A 16,743-nucleotide genomic window follows, 5' to 3' on the forward strand; every position below is an offset into this window, starting at 1 on the left:
ATTTCGGGGGTCGGGGAAGCAAACCTTGGGCTCATTTTATGCATAAATTTATTGTAGTAAAATAACATTTACTGGAAAAAATGAAAATACCAGCGATTATGTATATAAGAAAAATTACTATTAAATGTTTTAAGAATAACTTACTACAACTGATAAAAATCATATGAAACTTAAAATAATAAGGCACCATGAAAAGTTAGTGGAAAACGAGTTTTGAAAATTGTCAGATATTTACAAAAAACTGATAATTTTCCACCAAACCGTGTAATGGAAAAAATAAAATAAAATCACTTAATATCTAAACTTCCACTTTAAATGGAGACCCTGGAATATGGTCATCACCCCACTTGACGATAACGATGTAATCACCTCTTTCTCGCACCACGTAACTGACGGCGTACTGGTTGCGGCCTTGGTGTTTGATGAAGACTTCCTCACAGGGTCCTTTCGGTCCATGAACGCCGACGAATAAAATATTGGTACCTGGAACACACCGAATCGCGTCCTGTGCCTGGAAGTGTTAAATCAACTTACCAGCGTCTTGCGCTGAGACAGTGAACTGGTTCTGTTTCCCTAAGAAAGCCTTCTTCAAGCCTTGTCCCTTCGAGGTGACTTTGGAGGCGTTGCTCTTGAAGTGTGGCAGAACCGGTCCTCCTTTCGAGCCGTTGAGCCCTTTGCCGACCTTCGCTGTTGTCTCCACGACGACCGACGACGATTCCTGTCCGCCAATGTCCGCAACTTTCGCGTCTCCTTTACTATTGACTTTAAACGGAGACCCCACTATGTGATTGTTGTTGTATTTAATACTGATGTAGTAATCTCCGGGGGCCAGCGGGGTGTATCGCACTTTGTAGCCTTCCTCGACTTCAGTACAATCCATTGAAACTTTGCTAGGACCATCGATATTGACAGCCAAAGTGCCCGCTCCGGCGTTCACAGTATCGATGATAAAGTCAGTTTTGACTCCCGTTTTGACGTCGGTAAGGCCGGCCCCTGCGGCATGGACGGCGGCGGGGTCGGCCGTGTCTTTGCCGACTTTGACGCTGAAGGGGGATCCCGGGATGTGCACTCCGTTGAATTTGGCGTGGATTTTGTGAATGCCGTTCTCGCGAGGCATGAAACGCACGGAGTACTCCTCCAAGTCGATGATTTGGACGAAGCAATCGTCCTCGTGGCCCGAGGGGCCGATGATCTGAAATTACAATCGTGATTCTCGTAACCACCTGTTGATTTTTGATTATTACTTTGGCGTCTAGATTGCCCTTGGCCCCATTTCTGCGTACGATGAATTGCGAGGGTTTGTCGGCCTGGATGCAGCCCTCGGGGAACTGCGCGACTTCGAGTAAGTGGGCATCACCAACGGCTGGTGAGATGTACACCTTGAAGGGCGAGTCGGGCACATGTTCGTCGTTGAATTTCAATCCAATACGGTATTCACCTGCCACACAAAACTAGTGTTACGGATTCACCAACAAACAACTGAATTTCGAGAACCTTCGTTTTGTACAGGTGATGGTTGGTCTAAATTAATCTCGTGGCACACTTTGTACATGTTTTGTCACAATAATAAAAGAAACATTGACTCGTCGATGGGAACAAACATATATTGGCTGACTACTTTAGTCATATGAAAAATATCTTACTAACTATTAAATATATGATTCAATCTTCTATATTTAACTTTTAAAACTACCTTGAAGTTATTTTTTTGTCACAGCATAACACACTTTGAAACATGCCACAAAATTTCAACTTGGACCGATGCCAAGTAAAAATAGACTTAAGTAAATATATTTATGCAAATATTTTGGCCCAAAAAGGTGCAATGGTAACAAAACAACACACACGGGATTCCCCTACCCACAGACACGTCGAACGCGAGCGCTCCACTACTCAAGTGACTTAAATAATTCAACTGGACATATTTCAAAATAGGAAGTGCCCACAAACTCATTCACATGATTGTTTGTCACTCTCCAAAAATACACCGCTCTTGTGCCCGTTGCCAAAATACAAGCAACCCATTTAAAAACCACGACCCAATTTCCCATGCGCGTATGCAACCAACAATGCGCGCGATCCGGGGGTCCCCATGCCAATTTTTAGCATACTTGCCTGGTTCAGAGACGCGGTACGACACGTCACAAGAGCCGTCTTTGCGATCGGTAAAGTTAATTTCAGCTTTACTCGGGCCTTCTACGGAAATGGCGAGCTGGCCACTGCCGGCCTCTCTGGTCCAGACGTTGAACTCGTTGAGCTCCCCTTGCTCGCCTCGCTCCAAACCGGCGCCGCCGGCCTTCACCAAATGGGCCCCGTGGTCGCGGTACGGCCCCACGGTGAATTGGAATGGAGAACCTTCATTCAACGATTGTAATTTTTGTACCCCGAAAATCGAAAGTCTTACCAGGGATGTGGATGTCCTTGTATCTCACCGAAACAGTATGCACGCCCAGTTCTTTGGGCACGAAGTGGACGGCATAGAGGCCATCCTGCACCTCGTTAATAACCGCATCTTCGGTTACACCGCCAGGAGATGTGACCGTTGCGCTGAGGTCGAACGACGTAATTCCTGCAAAATTATCGTCAAATCCAGTCCAAAAACCAATTTCTGGATTTTGACGCAAATTTCGACTTACCGGGCATTTTGAATGTGAGTTTGCACTGACTTCCGACTTCGGTAATCGGGACGGCTTCCCTCTGCCGTTGGATTTTCTCTCGTTGCCTGTTGGTACCTTCACCAGTAACCTAGAACCACAGTCAAAAAATATATCAAGTCAAAATTTTTGGCTTTGTGGTACCTTGACCGTAAAGGGGGATCCGTTAACGTGATGATCGGCAAATTTCAAATTGACAATGTAATAGCCAGGCTCGGTGGGCTTGTATGAAATATTAAGAGTACCGTCAGTGTTGTCATTGCACTGGATCTCGGCCTTGCTGGGCCCTTCAATTGACAAGGAGAGGCCGCCAAACCCGGCGTTCCTCGTATCGACGTTAAAAGTGTTCTGGACGTGCGTCTTGCCCTCCTTCAGGGCGTTTCCGGACACTAGGACCTTGCGGGCATCTCCAACCTCCCTCTCGCAAACATTGATTTTGAAGGGAGAGTTGGTGATGTGATTGCCCATTTTTTTGACCGAGACGACATGTTCCCCGATTTCTCTGGGGGTGAACGAGATGCCAATGTTCCCAGTCGGGAGCCGCTTCAAGAAACACGGTTCCTCCAACCCACTTGGGGCTTGGATCGACGCGTTCAAGGACCGGATGTCCGCGTCGGAAATCTTCCCGGGGAGAGACACCTCACTGCAGGAGCCGACCGAAATCTGGTTACGTTTGCGCCCCTCGCCGGTGATTTTCGCGTTGAAGGGCGAGCCCTTGATGTGCTTGTCGCCAAACCGGACGGAGATTTTGTACTCGCCTGGCGCAGTCGGTAGGTAGGAGACGGAAACGGTACCGTCTTTGTTGTCGTGGCAGCTGATTTCGGCCTTGCTGGGCCCTTCCACGGCCAAGGAGAGGCCCCCGGCGCCCGCCCCTTTGGTCGAAATGGTGAAATTGCTGGGCTCGCCCGAAACCCCATGGGTGAGGCCGGGGCCGTAGGCCGTTACGTAACCGGAGCTGATTGAATCGACGTGGATTTTGTAAGGGGAGCCTTGGACGTGCTCTCCGTTGAATTTCACGGCGAGCTCGTGAAGCCCTTCCTCGCGGGGGTCGTAACGGATTGAAACAGTACCATCATGGTTGTCTTCAATCACGGGCTTGTCAGTCGTTCCGCTTGGCATTTTGATTTCGGCTGAAAACAAGCGAAAAATTCTAATAATTTCACGCAGTTTTATTTACCGAGACGGGAGTAAATTGAGAAGGGGGATAAAAACGTGAGGGGGCTAAACTCAACGCCGAAGCCTTTGCCACCGATGGGCACTGAAGGCACGTTCCGGTAAACCACCGGATGTTCCGCGTGATCGGTCTCGGAATAAGTAACAGTTTTGAAAAATTCGAGGTAAATTTGCGAAAACTCCGTTTCCTCTGGCACTTTGGCGTTATTCAACCACGCGAACATTTTCGAACATTGATTTAAACGCGTTAAAATTCGACTGCAAGTGATTTATTGAGTGCAAGAAATAAATAAAGTATTAAAATCGCCCCATCTAAAAATACCGAAATCTGTTCCGGTGGAAAAATTAGGTTGCGCCGAAGAAAAATTTCAAATATCCAAGTTTGACGAAAATAGACCGCTAATTGAAACAAATTCGAATCGATAATTACCTGTGACGTGTCCTCCGGTGCTCGGCAATGGGATATTGTCGAAATTGAGAGGTCGGAAAGTTTGTTTCGATCTGGTGGATGTTTTCTTCACAGATTCGGTTTGTGAGTGACTAACACTGGTTTTCTCGGATTTACTAACTTCCTCGGCCTACAAAACGGAAAATGAAGACTCAATTTGGTCTGACGTAAATCTGCCGATATTTTGGACCACATCATGTGATTCTTTCTTTCACATAAAGTCAAGTAATTACATTTTTGCGCGATTCCTACAAGTTCTCTGTGCCAAAACCTATCTGTCGACAAATGCTTTCAATGTTTTTGCATCAACTTATCGAGAGACGATCATTTTAATAGCCACATCGGCAAATGACTCACGATGCGTTTGCATTTGCATCACTCTAAATCAAAAATAAGATAAGAATTCCACAAACGCCACTCATTCAGTCTTAAAACAAATACAGCTTCTCTGTATTTTCCAATTGTGACAAAAAAATAGAATGTAGGATAAAATTTGTTTCTTCTGTGAAAGCAAGATGAATCGAGCTTGGCTTTTTTTCGCATAAAATTTAGTTTTTTATATCAGATAGAATACCTAAGTAACTATAAAAAATAATGTGCTATAAATTGTTTCGTAACCGGCGGCTACCTGTTTGTGCTGGATGAGTTACAATTTTTTTCTGAGGGAAAAGGGAATTTTTTGAACAAAATTTATCTAAACTCGCGTTTGGTAACTGTGTCGTTTGTGCAATAGATAGATTGGTGTTATTACTAATGTCCGAACACAAACACGAGACGTAATTAAACGCAGATTTCAGAAGCCATTAATTTGAAAATAGAAGCGCGTATTTCGGGTTTCGCGACATTTGTTTCTTTGAATGAATCTTGCTCTCTTTGAATAAATCAAAAAATATAATTAAAGACGATGAATGCGACCGTTGCTCCTGTCAATAACGCTGAATTAATTCGGCACGTGTAGTTTTGGATTTTGGGTTTCTAAACGAAACAACTTAGTGTTATTGTATGTAGGTGCGTTTAGATTAGAAGAATAGTTGGGTGCTATTTATTAGATCCACCTGTCCGCGATTTCTCAATAAGATTGTCGTCGAAATACAATTTTAGCGGCACTGTAGAAATTTTTGTTCGGTTGGCTCCGCATGTAATTTAATTAGCTTGAACTAATTAAATTATTTATAAAAATCACTTATTCGGTCGATTCATCAATGTCTTTTTAACCATCTTTCGGGTTATTTTAAGAACAGGAACTCGGGTTGTAGTCAAATACCCAAAGAAACATAAAATTAGATTTAGGATTATAATCTAAAAATAATCTTTATTCGAATTTACTAAAATATTAACAGATCTATTTTATTGCTATTATTGTATAAACACTGTCGCAATGAAAAAAAAACGAGATATAATAGTTGGCATTTTAGCCCAAATTAATTTCAACGGAGTAAACACCGAATAATTTTGTTTTGTTGTCGCAAACAATGCGACTATTATAATTTTGCCAACAAAAATCCACAACTCAAGCGGGGAAAAATAAAAGATTTTGATGAATTTCCACAGGTCAATGAAATGAGGCTTTAGTTGGCAAGTGTGTGAAAAAATACCAAATCATTTATTAACCGTCGCTGACACCCAGACAAATCACTACATGAAAAAATGACTAAGTATTTCCGATTATTATTTGAGGCGCTTTCCCTAATTAGAATCTATATTTAAATCGAGCCATTAACAACCAAGAAAACGGCACCCGCTGGAAGGCCTGGAGTGTCAACTATTTATAAATAATTTCAAAGAAACGTTACTTTAGAATAATATGTGGGAAAATAAATCATTCGTCCCTCCGGGAAATACAAATTATAAATAAATCGTAGCAGTCTGTTTGCAATTACGATGTAATTGCACCAGACCGTCTACTACAACTGCAATAAAACCCAATGCGAGTCATTGGCGAAAAATTTTCAAAATTTTGAATGAGTTTCATTCACTCAAAAAAGCAAAAAAGCACAAGCAAGAGTTTCAAAATTCGAATTCAGACGTACCTTGAGCCCAACCACGGTACAAATGCGCTCACAAGACTGAAGACAATTAAATTACATGCATATAGAAATTTTAAATCTGGTGGGTGCTCTCTAAGACTTCGGCTATTTCCGATTGTTTCCGCCAATATAAATTTAATCAAAAATTGGTAATTTGAGACAATGGACGACCACTTTTTCCGGTACTCTTCCACCCTAACGTGGCGAAGCCCCCAAGTGACCAAAGTGTGACTTAATTAAGGCCAATCGTCTAATTATTTACAAATTCGGGCCCATTTGATACAATACAAAATCAGCCTAATTCCTGGGAATAAAGAAGGGGGTGGAGCGACGCTGGCTCCTGGTGGGGGCTTATGACGACAAAATTGTCTACTCAAGATATGCCACCAGCCAAAAATTCGAGATATTTCAGATGATAAGCTATAATAAAAGTTCACAGAACACAATCTCGCGATTCGATAATAACCGAAAAAATTGGCAGCAGAGCAAAACGGATCGGTTACATGGTGTTTCACCAAAATATGAATATTTCTAAATCCAATTTTTTATTTTTTATTCGGATACATTAATAAGGTCACGTAGTAAAAGTTGCGAAACAAAATTGTGACTATAATTGCTTCCTTTCCAAAAATATTTTGTCAAACTTGTTTATTTACATCTTTTGGGAAAATCGAAGCTATAAAAAGATAAATGGCGCGTTGCAGCTGCTTATTTTTATAAATACTGGCGCTTGTTTGTAATAAAAGTTAATGAAAGACATTGTCTGCAAAAAGTCAAGACTTTTTGATACTTGACTTTCGGTTAAAAATAGAACGTTTTTAAAAGTGTCAAACGGTTACGATTAGCGGCGTGCTTAAACGCTTGAAAAACATTCTATTAATACGAAATTTTAAACAACTTCCCGAAACAAGGCACACTGACATTCCGATAAATATTACAAATACTCACCGTAAATGTATAAAAACCACCTGGAATTGGTTGCCCACCAAACTTAATATTAATTGTATAATCATCAGCGTCGTTAACAGTGTAATAAATATTGAACGTGCCATCTCCATTATCCACAATATTAATATCTAAATCACTACAAATTTCTTAGAGACACTCTATGTTGTCCAAACCACTATTTACCTGCCACTAGTCGACCTAATCCTACAAGTTACAGCCCCCCGACCGGCATTTTCCGTATTAACCGTAATACAATAAGACTCCCCACTACAAATTGTCTTTTCTACCCCTTCGGTTATTTTGCATTTCTCAGCCTAAACCAACAAGGTTATAACCAAATCCCGGTTACACGAACACTTACATTTCCAATCGCGTAAGCTTGCGTCGAAATTGGGGCCTTCGTTACTTCTTTCCCTCCGTATTTGACATCAATTTTGTACCTGCCGCAGTCATCCGGCACGAAAGTAGCCCCATACGTCCCGTCCCCATTATCGGTAATTTTAACTTTCCGTGGATAACCGTCAGGGCCCTAAACTCGCCTTAAAACCCCCAACACTGCCAAAAATGGGCTACTTACCAACACTTGCACATCCAAATCCCCATATCCGGCTTCCTTAGTATCAATTTTAATCGTAGTAGGTATCGAGGCCGGCACCCGATTTTCGTCAATGCTTGGCCCACTCAATTTCACCCTTTCGGGTTCTACAGTGGGTCGAACCTTAACCGGGAAAGGACTGTTCGGGATGTCCTTTCCATTGTATGTAATTTGGGCCTTAAGGTTCGCGCCTTCGTTCGGCGGGATGTAGGACACTTCAAAAGTGCCATCATCGTTGTTTTTCACTTCTGGTCGTCGTGGAAGGGGTTTTTGGTCGGAAGTTATGTTGACAGCGACCGGGGCTGGACCCACTTTTGACGCGTCTATTGTGAATTTAGTTGGGACGCCTGAACGGCAGTTCGAAGGTTCCAGACCCGGGCCGTAGGCACGCACCAGTTTTTCATCAACGTCTGGGACCACTTGGACCTTCAAAGGAGGGTTTAGAGGGTTGGGGTTACGAAACTACGAATTACTTTGAATGGGGATCCTGAAATGTGTTGGTCGGCGAATTTGATTGCAACGTCGTACTCGCCTGGCTCAGTGGGGATGTACTCCACGGAGCAAGAACCGTCTCTGTTGTCTTTGCACGTCATTTTGGCCTCCGACGGGCCCTCGATGGCAAGAGAAAGGCCACCAGTTCCCGCACCTTCAATTTACCGTAGAGTTTCCTTCGACTTGTCGACTTGAATACGTACCTTTGGTTTCAACAGTGAAGACATTCGATTTGTTCAAAAAGCCTTGCTCTAGGCCAGGCCCGTAAGCTATGCATTTTTTGGCATCACAACCTCGCCTCACATTGACAATGAAAGGTGATCCAGGGACTGGCACATTATCGTAAAAAATGTCTATAGTATGTCTACCTTCCTCAAACGGCGTGTAACTAACTTTGTAAGTGCCGTCCAGCAAAGGGGTGACTAAATTCTCAGTCTGGGCCCCGGAGGGGTTCGTGATAGTGCACGTGACTATGCCGTCATCGGCTGTTTTTGGTATACCCCTTGTATCAACAAGGAAATCAGTAGGAGAGTCAACGAAAACACCTGAAACGGAAAACTACCATCAGGCTTTCGTAGGCAACATTTTGGGGTGCATGCAAAAATTACAACAACAAGTTAATCAAGAAAACAAGGTGTGAGCGATTAGGTGGATTGGCAAACGGCAACGCACACCATTTTACCGTGTAACTGAATCCCGCTTCCAGAAACTTTAATTTTGTTCATATCGACTTCGGGTACAATAATCGCTTGAAACGGGCTACCCGGAATATGCTGGTCGTTAAAAGTGATATTAATCCCATAATCGCCGATTTCGGTGGGTAAGTATGCAACGGAACAGGTCCCATCACCATTATCTCGACAGTTGATAGCGGCTTCGCAAGGTCCTTCAACTGTCACCCCTAAACCACCTTGACCGGCGCCTCTAGTATCTATCATGAATTCGGCAGGCCGGTTCACAATCCCTCTGTGCAAGCCTGGTCCCGAGGCTTTGACTTTCAGAGGGTCACTGCCAGTCAGACAAGTCAGTCTGAATGGTCTGTGCGAGATCGGTTCGCCACCGAAGGAGATCCCTAATAGGTACTCCCCCAACTGAGTCGGAGTGAAGTTTACTAAGTAACCCTCGTGAGTCGGAATCACGTGAGCTTTGACTTTACTTCCGGAAGGACTAGTAATGGAAATAGCGAACTCTGCTTTACCTGCATCTTGGGTGATTACACGGAACTGTTGCAAACTATTCACAGGAGCCGCTATACCAGTAAACCGTTATAGGAGAAGAGACGAAATAGAGAATTCCGACTTACTTGGTTCCAATCCGTCAACTCGTATCTTCGAAACGTCCACATTTGGATGCACTTTGAACTTGATCGGAGTGGTGGGCACGCGCAAACCGCCATAGTGGAGGGTCACCGTGTGCATCCCCGACTGAGGAGTCTCATAGTCAACGGTGTACGTCCGATCGCCGTTATCGGTCAACTTGACCGGAATCTCCTGCCGGGTCTCCTCATTGACCAGATGGACGTCCAAGTCGCCATCCCCGGCGTCTCTACGGTTTTTAATCACCCAAAACTGTAAAAATCGCGAAACCGCCGTACCTTGCATCAATATTGAAGTGAGTCGGAGTGTTCGCCTTGACGCCGTCTTCAACCCCCGGCCCGAAACAATGAACCTTGGACGCGTCAACAGGTTCGCCTACATAAACCCTGAACGGCGAATTCTTCGTCGCAACGCCGCCATAGTTCACTTGCACTGTGTGTCTATTGCCGGCATGCGGGACGTAAACAGCGTCCACCGTCCCGTCAGGTTTTTCAGTCAGCTTGACTTCGACGGGTTTGCAGTTAGCGTCGGCCACTCTGACATCAAGCGGTGCCGAGCCTGCTTTGCGTGCGTCTATCGTAAATTTCGCAGGAACGTCCTTCTGGACCCCCGAGGGCTCGATCCCGGGCCCGTAAACCTCGACTTTTTCGGGGTGGTAGTCAGTGTTTGGCAGAATTTGAGCAATGTGGGGGCTTTTCGGAATGTCTTCGCTGTCACACAGAATGTGAACGGCGTATTCCCCGGGGGCTGTCGGGTAGTAGCGGACGTCGGCGGAGCCATCGCCGTTGTCCTGACAGTCGATCCTGGCCTGGGAGGGCCCCTGGATGCTAAATCCCAAAGCTCCAGTCTCCCCATTGGTCTCCACTGTGAACAGAGCTGGATACCCGACGACTCCGCCCGCCAAACCCGGGCCGTAAGCCCGAATCAAGGTCTCTTTGTACGGGCCTACGTTGACCTCAAACGGCGATTTGTAAATTTCCTGTCCGGCGAAAGTGATCATTACGATATATCGCCCTTCTTTCATGGGGTGATAAACGGCATAATAGGTGGTGCCGTCGATTTTGGTGATTTTGCAGGATTCTTTGACCCCTCCCGGTCCGATTATCTGGACATCGGGGACCCCCTCACCCGCCCCTTCTGTGTATATTCGGAAATCGGCATCATCTTTCACTCGGACGCCGGCAGGTTGGAGGCCGCGCCCGCTCGCACGCACTTTCCGGGCGTCGGAAACGGGGGAAACCCTGACGCCGTAGGGACTTTTTGGAATGGGTTGGCCGGCGAAGAAAATGTTAACGGAATGTAAACCAACAGTAGGAGAGATGTATTCGCAACGCCACAGATCTTGATTAGTTTGGCGCACTGTCACAGGGATCGAGTTTTTGTTACCTGACGGGTCTAGAATTATCACTTCCGGGACACCTTTACCAGCATCTATAAAAAATTATTAGTAAAACCCAACTTTGGTTAAAACTGAGACAGACTTTTGGTCGAAATGTCGAAATAAGTGGGCCGGTTGATGCAAACGCCGTCTGGTTGTAGGCCCGGACCTGACGCTGTAACTTTCGTGGGATCTCCCGCATGTCCCTCGACTTTGACAGTATAGGGACTTTTGGGGACTTCGCGTCCGGCAAATTTAACCGAAATCTTGTGATTGCCCTCGATTTTCGGCGTATATGCAACTGAATAAGTTAAGTTTCTGTCGTTATTGAAACGTACTTCGACTGGTTCTTTCTGTCCCTTTGGATTTTCAACAACAACATCGACTTGACCTTTACCGGCCGAGAATGTCTCAACAGTGAAATTAGCAGGAGCCCCGACCACAGGCCCCGTCGGTTCAATTCCAGGACCATAAACCCTTACCCTGTAAAAAGAACAAAGTCAATGACGATTCCCCAAAAATTGACACATCTGGAAAAAACAGCGTCACAGCGATCACACTTATTAATTATTAGTCCTTTCTATTCTGAGGAAAACCGATTAATGCGTTAATTGTCTCGATCTAAACTTACCGAGGAGGAGGGAGTCTAAATACGAAACAGAGAAATGAATTAATATCGGTGTGAAAATTGGTTGCTCCACGAGAATCGTCGTCGTACTTACTTATTGGGACTAGTTCTAGGCCGCAGAGGGGCCCCAGTTTTGAGTTTGGCGTTCGGGAATTGCGACAAGTAAGTCATCATCGATTGTTCGTCGACGTTGGGGTTGACGATTTCTTCCGGTTTGATCAACTGGGGGATTCCCAGCCAGTCGTCGGCCAGCCCCATGGCTTCCGACGCGTTTTCGACCGAATCTTTGGGATTCCAGTCCTAATAAATCGTGTTATTGCGCTCCAAAAATGCGGTTTTTACATACCGGCCAATCGGGGCAAAGACCGGGTGCGACGGCGTCGACCAAAGCCCCGACAGCTTTTCCGTCATTCCAGTCTGTTGTGAAATTATGTATGGGCAAGTCTGGCAGTTTAGTCTGGATCCAGTTCATTAGCCTAAATTTGGAGCGTTATTTATTCGTCAAAATGGGTTTGTTAAGTACCTTTGTTTGGGTGTGGGTTCGGTGCCGCCGTTGTTCATATCGTCTTCGCCCTCCCACATGGGCAAGGATATGGAGTAATGCAAAATTAACGTCCATATCAAACCTAATATTAATTTTAATTTACAATCGACTATGTGACTCGAATCTGAAACAATTTCGTCGGTTGTAGAAAGTCGAGGAAAAGAGTAGCATCTGTGGACGCAAAAAATGCTAGGTGTGTTAATTCTGGGATTTTAGGCCTATTTAAGGTATAGAGAGAAATGTAGAACGATGGAACTGGGTCTACCTAGACGGCCAAGGATAACAATTGTGTAGAAGAGAGATCGCAATCATTTCCATTTATGAAACAGCGTTAACATAGCAGACGACCGACCAGATTCGACTCGGATTCGAAGAATTCTTACGTAACAATTTCAATGTCATTTTTACCTATCGAAATTTGTAGCAAAATTCACGCAATAAACTTTTCTTTCGCATTTCTCCTTTTATTTTTCATTCCCGATGGACAACTAAACGAGATGAATAAAGTATTACAAGGTCGATGGCGTCAGCCTCCAAATAAAAATATGTAATATAAGGTGTTATGTAGGATATTCCATGAATGTTTATGCATTTTCAAAATTAACTTATTCTATTACTAATACGGTTTAAACACAGCGTGATGTCACCGTTATAAATTTTTCCCAGAAGTGGACACCACAGTCATTAATTCCAGTCAGTACATAGGCCTTCAAAGGTGTTTATATTTTATCGAAAAAGGAAAATGATAACAGCTCCAATTACGACTTCCTCTGACTCTTTTAAAACCGAAGATTCAATTAAAAGTAGGCTATATTTAACAATTAACAGGAAATTCGCTTAGGAAGCGCCGCTGATCGCCGGTTTGATAAAAACGGTTCGGTTTTCGGCGGGCATGAAAAAGGCTGCGCTGTTTAGGTATTTTCAGGAAACACCAAAAATTCTTATCAAAATATATTTCAAAAAACTTCAAGAGGTCGCATTTTAGATAAGGCTTTCTAGCACTTTTTGAAAAATATCGTGTTCAATGGTCGATTACAAAACACAAACACAGTTTGATTAATCCGTGCTGTTGTAAGCAAAATGCCACTTGCTGATTACTCGCAACACACACTTTTGGCTAATTTTGATTAGCATGTCGCAAACGTAAATGACAAGTGTAATTTATTTTTAATTTACAATCAATCAGAGTGAATTTTGTCAGGGCCAACTGGAGTCCGACTTTTGGCCCCCTAAGTGAATTTCTCGAATAAATTGATGATGTAACGGCATGACGTCATCATGCAAATTTTGAAAATTGATAATCTTCCAAATTCCAAACTCGTGGTTATTGACTTTTGAAGATATCTAGAGTTTGTTTGCCGGACAAATAGTATTGGAATCACTTATCAGTGATTGGTTGCGATTGGTAGTAGGATGCAACAAATTACTTTGGCAATAAAAATATTCAAGGCTGTGGACGAAAAGCTGATCGAAATGACTGCATTTTTCAACAAGTGTAATTAAAAATGACGTCACTGAAAGATTTTTTACATTACATAATAGGGGGCACCTGTATTCTCGCAGAATGGTAGCGTTCAAGAACTGCGGTTTCAAAACGCGTAAAAATGCAAGAAATACGGTCGATTTGAAGCAAATAACAGTCTAGACGGAAAATATGATGCTTGGTATGCATCGGACTTAAGTAATTTGAGAAGAATCGAGAACGCGACCTCAAGTAATTGAAAACATCGTATCATAATGACAATTATCATTACTCTATCTGTGTATTTTTCTAAAGGCATTTGAAAATGACTGCGTTTGACCTCCTGATCTCCAATTTAATTTTATTTCTCATGTTATTACAGATCAAGCCGACTGGATGAACAGTATGATATATTGTTAAAAAAGAGAAAAGAAAGGCCTGATAGGATTAGTGGTCGAAAACGGGTTTAGAAATTGTCGGCTTTTTAGCCTTGAACGTCCGTTATTATTTAGAATGCTAGAAAAATGTTTGGAGACTACAATAACCGATCCGTTTATTTATAAATATGATAGCAAAAGCAATAATAATGACACGAATGCATTTGATCGGGTCAGCACAAACACAGTGAAAATGAATAATCAATTACCATATTTCCACGTTTGAGAATATTTTTCGCGGGATTTGGTGGGAATGATGTTAAACTTTATTTTTAGCACATCACACTGTAAATACGCGATAAAAGGAAACTTTGAGCAAATAATAAGAATAAACAGAAAAAATTGTTTTGGCGCGTAGGGAATTTGCGTGTTTTGTCGGTTCCGGCTGCGTTTTTAGGTTTTTCAGCGTTCGTGCCGGAAAAAAGCAACAAGAAGCATGGTATGTGGTCTGCTGCCGGAGGGTCGCAGGAATTCGAGAAAGAAGCAGAGAGTAGAGCAGGGCCGGTGTCCACTCACCGATATTAACAATTCTAATTCCCTCGTCGTCTTGGAGGAACTTGAGGGCCACCGAGACGTTTTCTAGTTTCTGGGACCGGAACGAGGGCTTCTTGTTGTGCTTAGGGAGACGTTTTCCTGCGAGGACTTCGATTAGGGTGATGAGTCTTAATCCGTCACTGAGGTCAGTCTCCAGGTTTCCGATGTGCTTTTGCACGGTCTTCAGGTGCTCGTTGGCCCATCTCGTGAAGGTGTTTTGTTGGATTTTTTTCCACTGTGCGTCTTCCGCCAACTCGCGCTCGGTCGTCACCATTTCGTCCTCGTCATTAAACTCACAATAGTCCACATCGCGCTGCATACAAGCCTCGACCGGTTGCTGCTGCTGGAAGTTGCTTTGGTAGGGACACTGTTGTTGAGCCATGCTGATCAAATTCACCTATGACCCCTCTGTAACACCATATACAACAAGCAATACTACCGACTCTTCGCATCCACGGCCCTTTTCACTTTCTTTTTTTTTAATAAAATGATAAAACCTTTATCAAACGGAAAATAAACAAAAAAAACTACCTATACTTATAAGTTATTTAATCTTTTAGTCTATATTAAATAAAAATATCCTCAAACACCCCAGCTTTTAAAAATAAATCAAACTAAACGAAACTTATACTAAAAAAAATACTTAACTGGACAATAATTAGTACAATTCGGCCAAATTTAACTAGGGACAAATTTTTACCAATGGCAAAAATTTCTGTACAAACTTTCGATTAACTTTATGTCACAAAAACATTTCAAATAAGTTTTTTAGACCCATTGGATACGATGCTACTAAAATAGTTAAAAAAAGTCGTTCAAACTTTAGAAAAATTTTCTAATGACCGCTGCAGTTCTTAGACAAAAAAATAAAGAACTGATCAATAGGGAAAATTAACAAAAACCTTTTATTATCAGAGGGCGACTGTGATGAGATTTTCTGTGGGGAAAAATCATGAGCCAGATTCGCCACTGGGTTTACCCATGTGTAGGCAGATGCAGGTAAGTAATCGCACTCATTCTCGAATATTTGAATCACGTTTTGTCATTCTCTGCAATGGTAAAAATACCAACTTTCTCAGTGACATTCCATCAAAGAAAAAAGCGGAAAGTCGAAAATCTCTTTTGCCCTTTTACGATGTTAAAAGAGATTTCATTTAATGAGGAAAACACATCTCTAGTCTATTTATATCGAACTTGTCCTGTATTTGAATGCCATCCAATTATTTTTCTTTATATATAAATAAACAAATTATCAAGGGCGACTCGAGTAATTCACATCTAATTGGTTTAGTTAAATTAAAAAAATATATGTATATTTGGTTGCCTAGTTTTGCGTTTCAAGATTACTGAAAAAGCGAAATTTTGAAGTTGTTCTTTGGAAGTCGTTCTGACGGATGTGGTTGCGGTGTTTTTGGTTTTTTATCTGACTTAAGAATGTAGTCGCACTAAATCTCAACAAATTTCAATTATAATACACTCTACTTGCTTTCCAATTTTTTTTAATTAAGCCAGATTTTTTTACGGTTTTACGATAAAAAAGCGCGTCAGTTAAATAATTTTATGTTCGCGGTGTTTATTGCAGTTAATAATGAACAAATAAATATGTTTAAGCATTATGAAGTAACGCTAATATTGCATGTAAACGTTCGGGAATTATAAATAGTTTCAAAATACGTAACTTTGAAAATAGATTTTTTAGAAAAATGTTTTTGGGTGTTAAAATTTTGGAGAGTACCGAGTAGTCTATATTAAGCGATTTGCGCGAATGAAAGACGATCAATTAAGTGCTCGCAATTAATTGAAATGCACCAGGGGGTGCGAATTTAATTGTACTCACTTAATTTATTAACGATATTATCTAGAGAATCCTCCGTAAAATCATTGCACTTTTATAACACTTTCGATGTAGTAGAAAGACTGAACACGACTCGAACTAAAGATATGTGTGAAACCAAGAATAGAACTCCGTCCATGAGTTTGGTTGTTTATAGATTGTCTTCAAACTTAACCCCACTTTTTTCAGTATTCAGCTCCATATTTTGTGTCACATGTCGATTTTTGTTAAATTTATACGAGTCTCCGACCTTTTTTACCTTAGATATTCTAT

At 42.5% G+C, this 16,743-nt stretch overlaps 1 protein-coding gene and 1 long non-coding RNA gene across 8 annotated transcripts; one reads left to right on the forward strand and one right to left on the reverse strand.

The window, feature by feature from the left end:
• Positions 1–31: 31 nt before the first annotated feature.
• On the reverse strand, positions 32–16,624 carry cher (cheerio). Of its 7 annotated transcripts, none has more exons than XM_015977832.2 (24): positions 16,474–16,624; positions 14,619–15,044; positions 12,183–12,327; positions 12,006–12,135; positions 11,754–11,959; positions 11,663–11,677; positions 11,135–11,514; positions 9,932–11,084; positions 9,641–9,882; positions 9,536–9,586; positions 8,541–8,882; positions 8,319–8,491; positions 7,828–8,271; positions 7,612–7,779; positions 7,434–7,564; positions 7,251–7,386; positions 4,258–4,405; positions 2,799–3,784; positions 2,637–2,745; positions 2,405–2,569; positions 2,116–2,355; positions 1,245–1,438; positions 535–1,192; positions 32–483 (listed from the first exon to the last, which is right to left on the reverse strand). In XM_015977832.2, the coding sequence occupies exons 2-24, from the start codon at positions 15,016–15,018 to the stop codon at positions 299–301; spliced, it is 6,801 nt and encodes a 2,266-aa protein (XP_015833318.1). In that variant the 5' UTR covers positions 15,019–15,044; positions 16,474–16,624; the 3' UTR covers positions 32–298. The 7 variants fall into 7 exon arrangements, with proteins under 7 accessions (XP_015833318.1, XP_015833310.1, XP_008199787.1 ...); XM_015977824.2 differs by having other exon boundaries at positions 9,020–9,586; XM_008201565.3 differs by lacking the exon at positions 11,663–11,677 and having other exon boundaries at positions 9,020–9,586.
• LOC103314760 (uncharacterized) lies at positions 12,229–12,658 on the forward strand. Its single transcript, XR_511744.3, has 2 exons — positions 12,229–12,367; positions 12,420–12,658. It is a non-coding gene; the product is annotated as an uncharacterized LOC103314760 (long non-coding RNA).
• Positions 16,625–16,743: the final 119 nt, after the last annotated feature.

Source organism: Tribolium castaneum, chromosome 10, assembly GCF_031307605.1.
Source record: "Tribolium castaneum strain GA2 chromosome 10, icTriCast1.1, whole genome shotgun sequence".
Lineage (NCBI taxonomy): Eukaryota > Metazoa > Arthropoda > Insecta > Coleoptera > Tenebrionidae > Tribolium > Tribolium castaneum.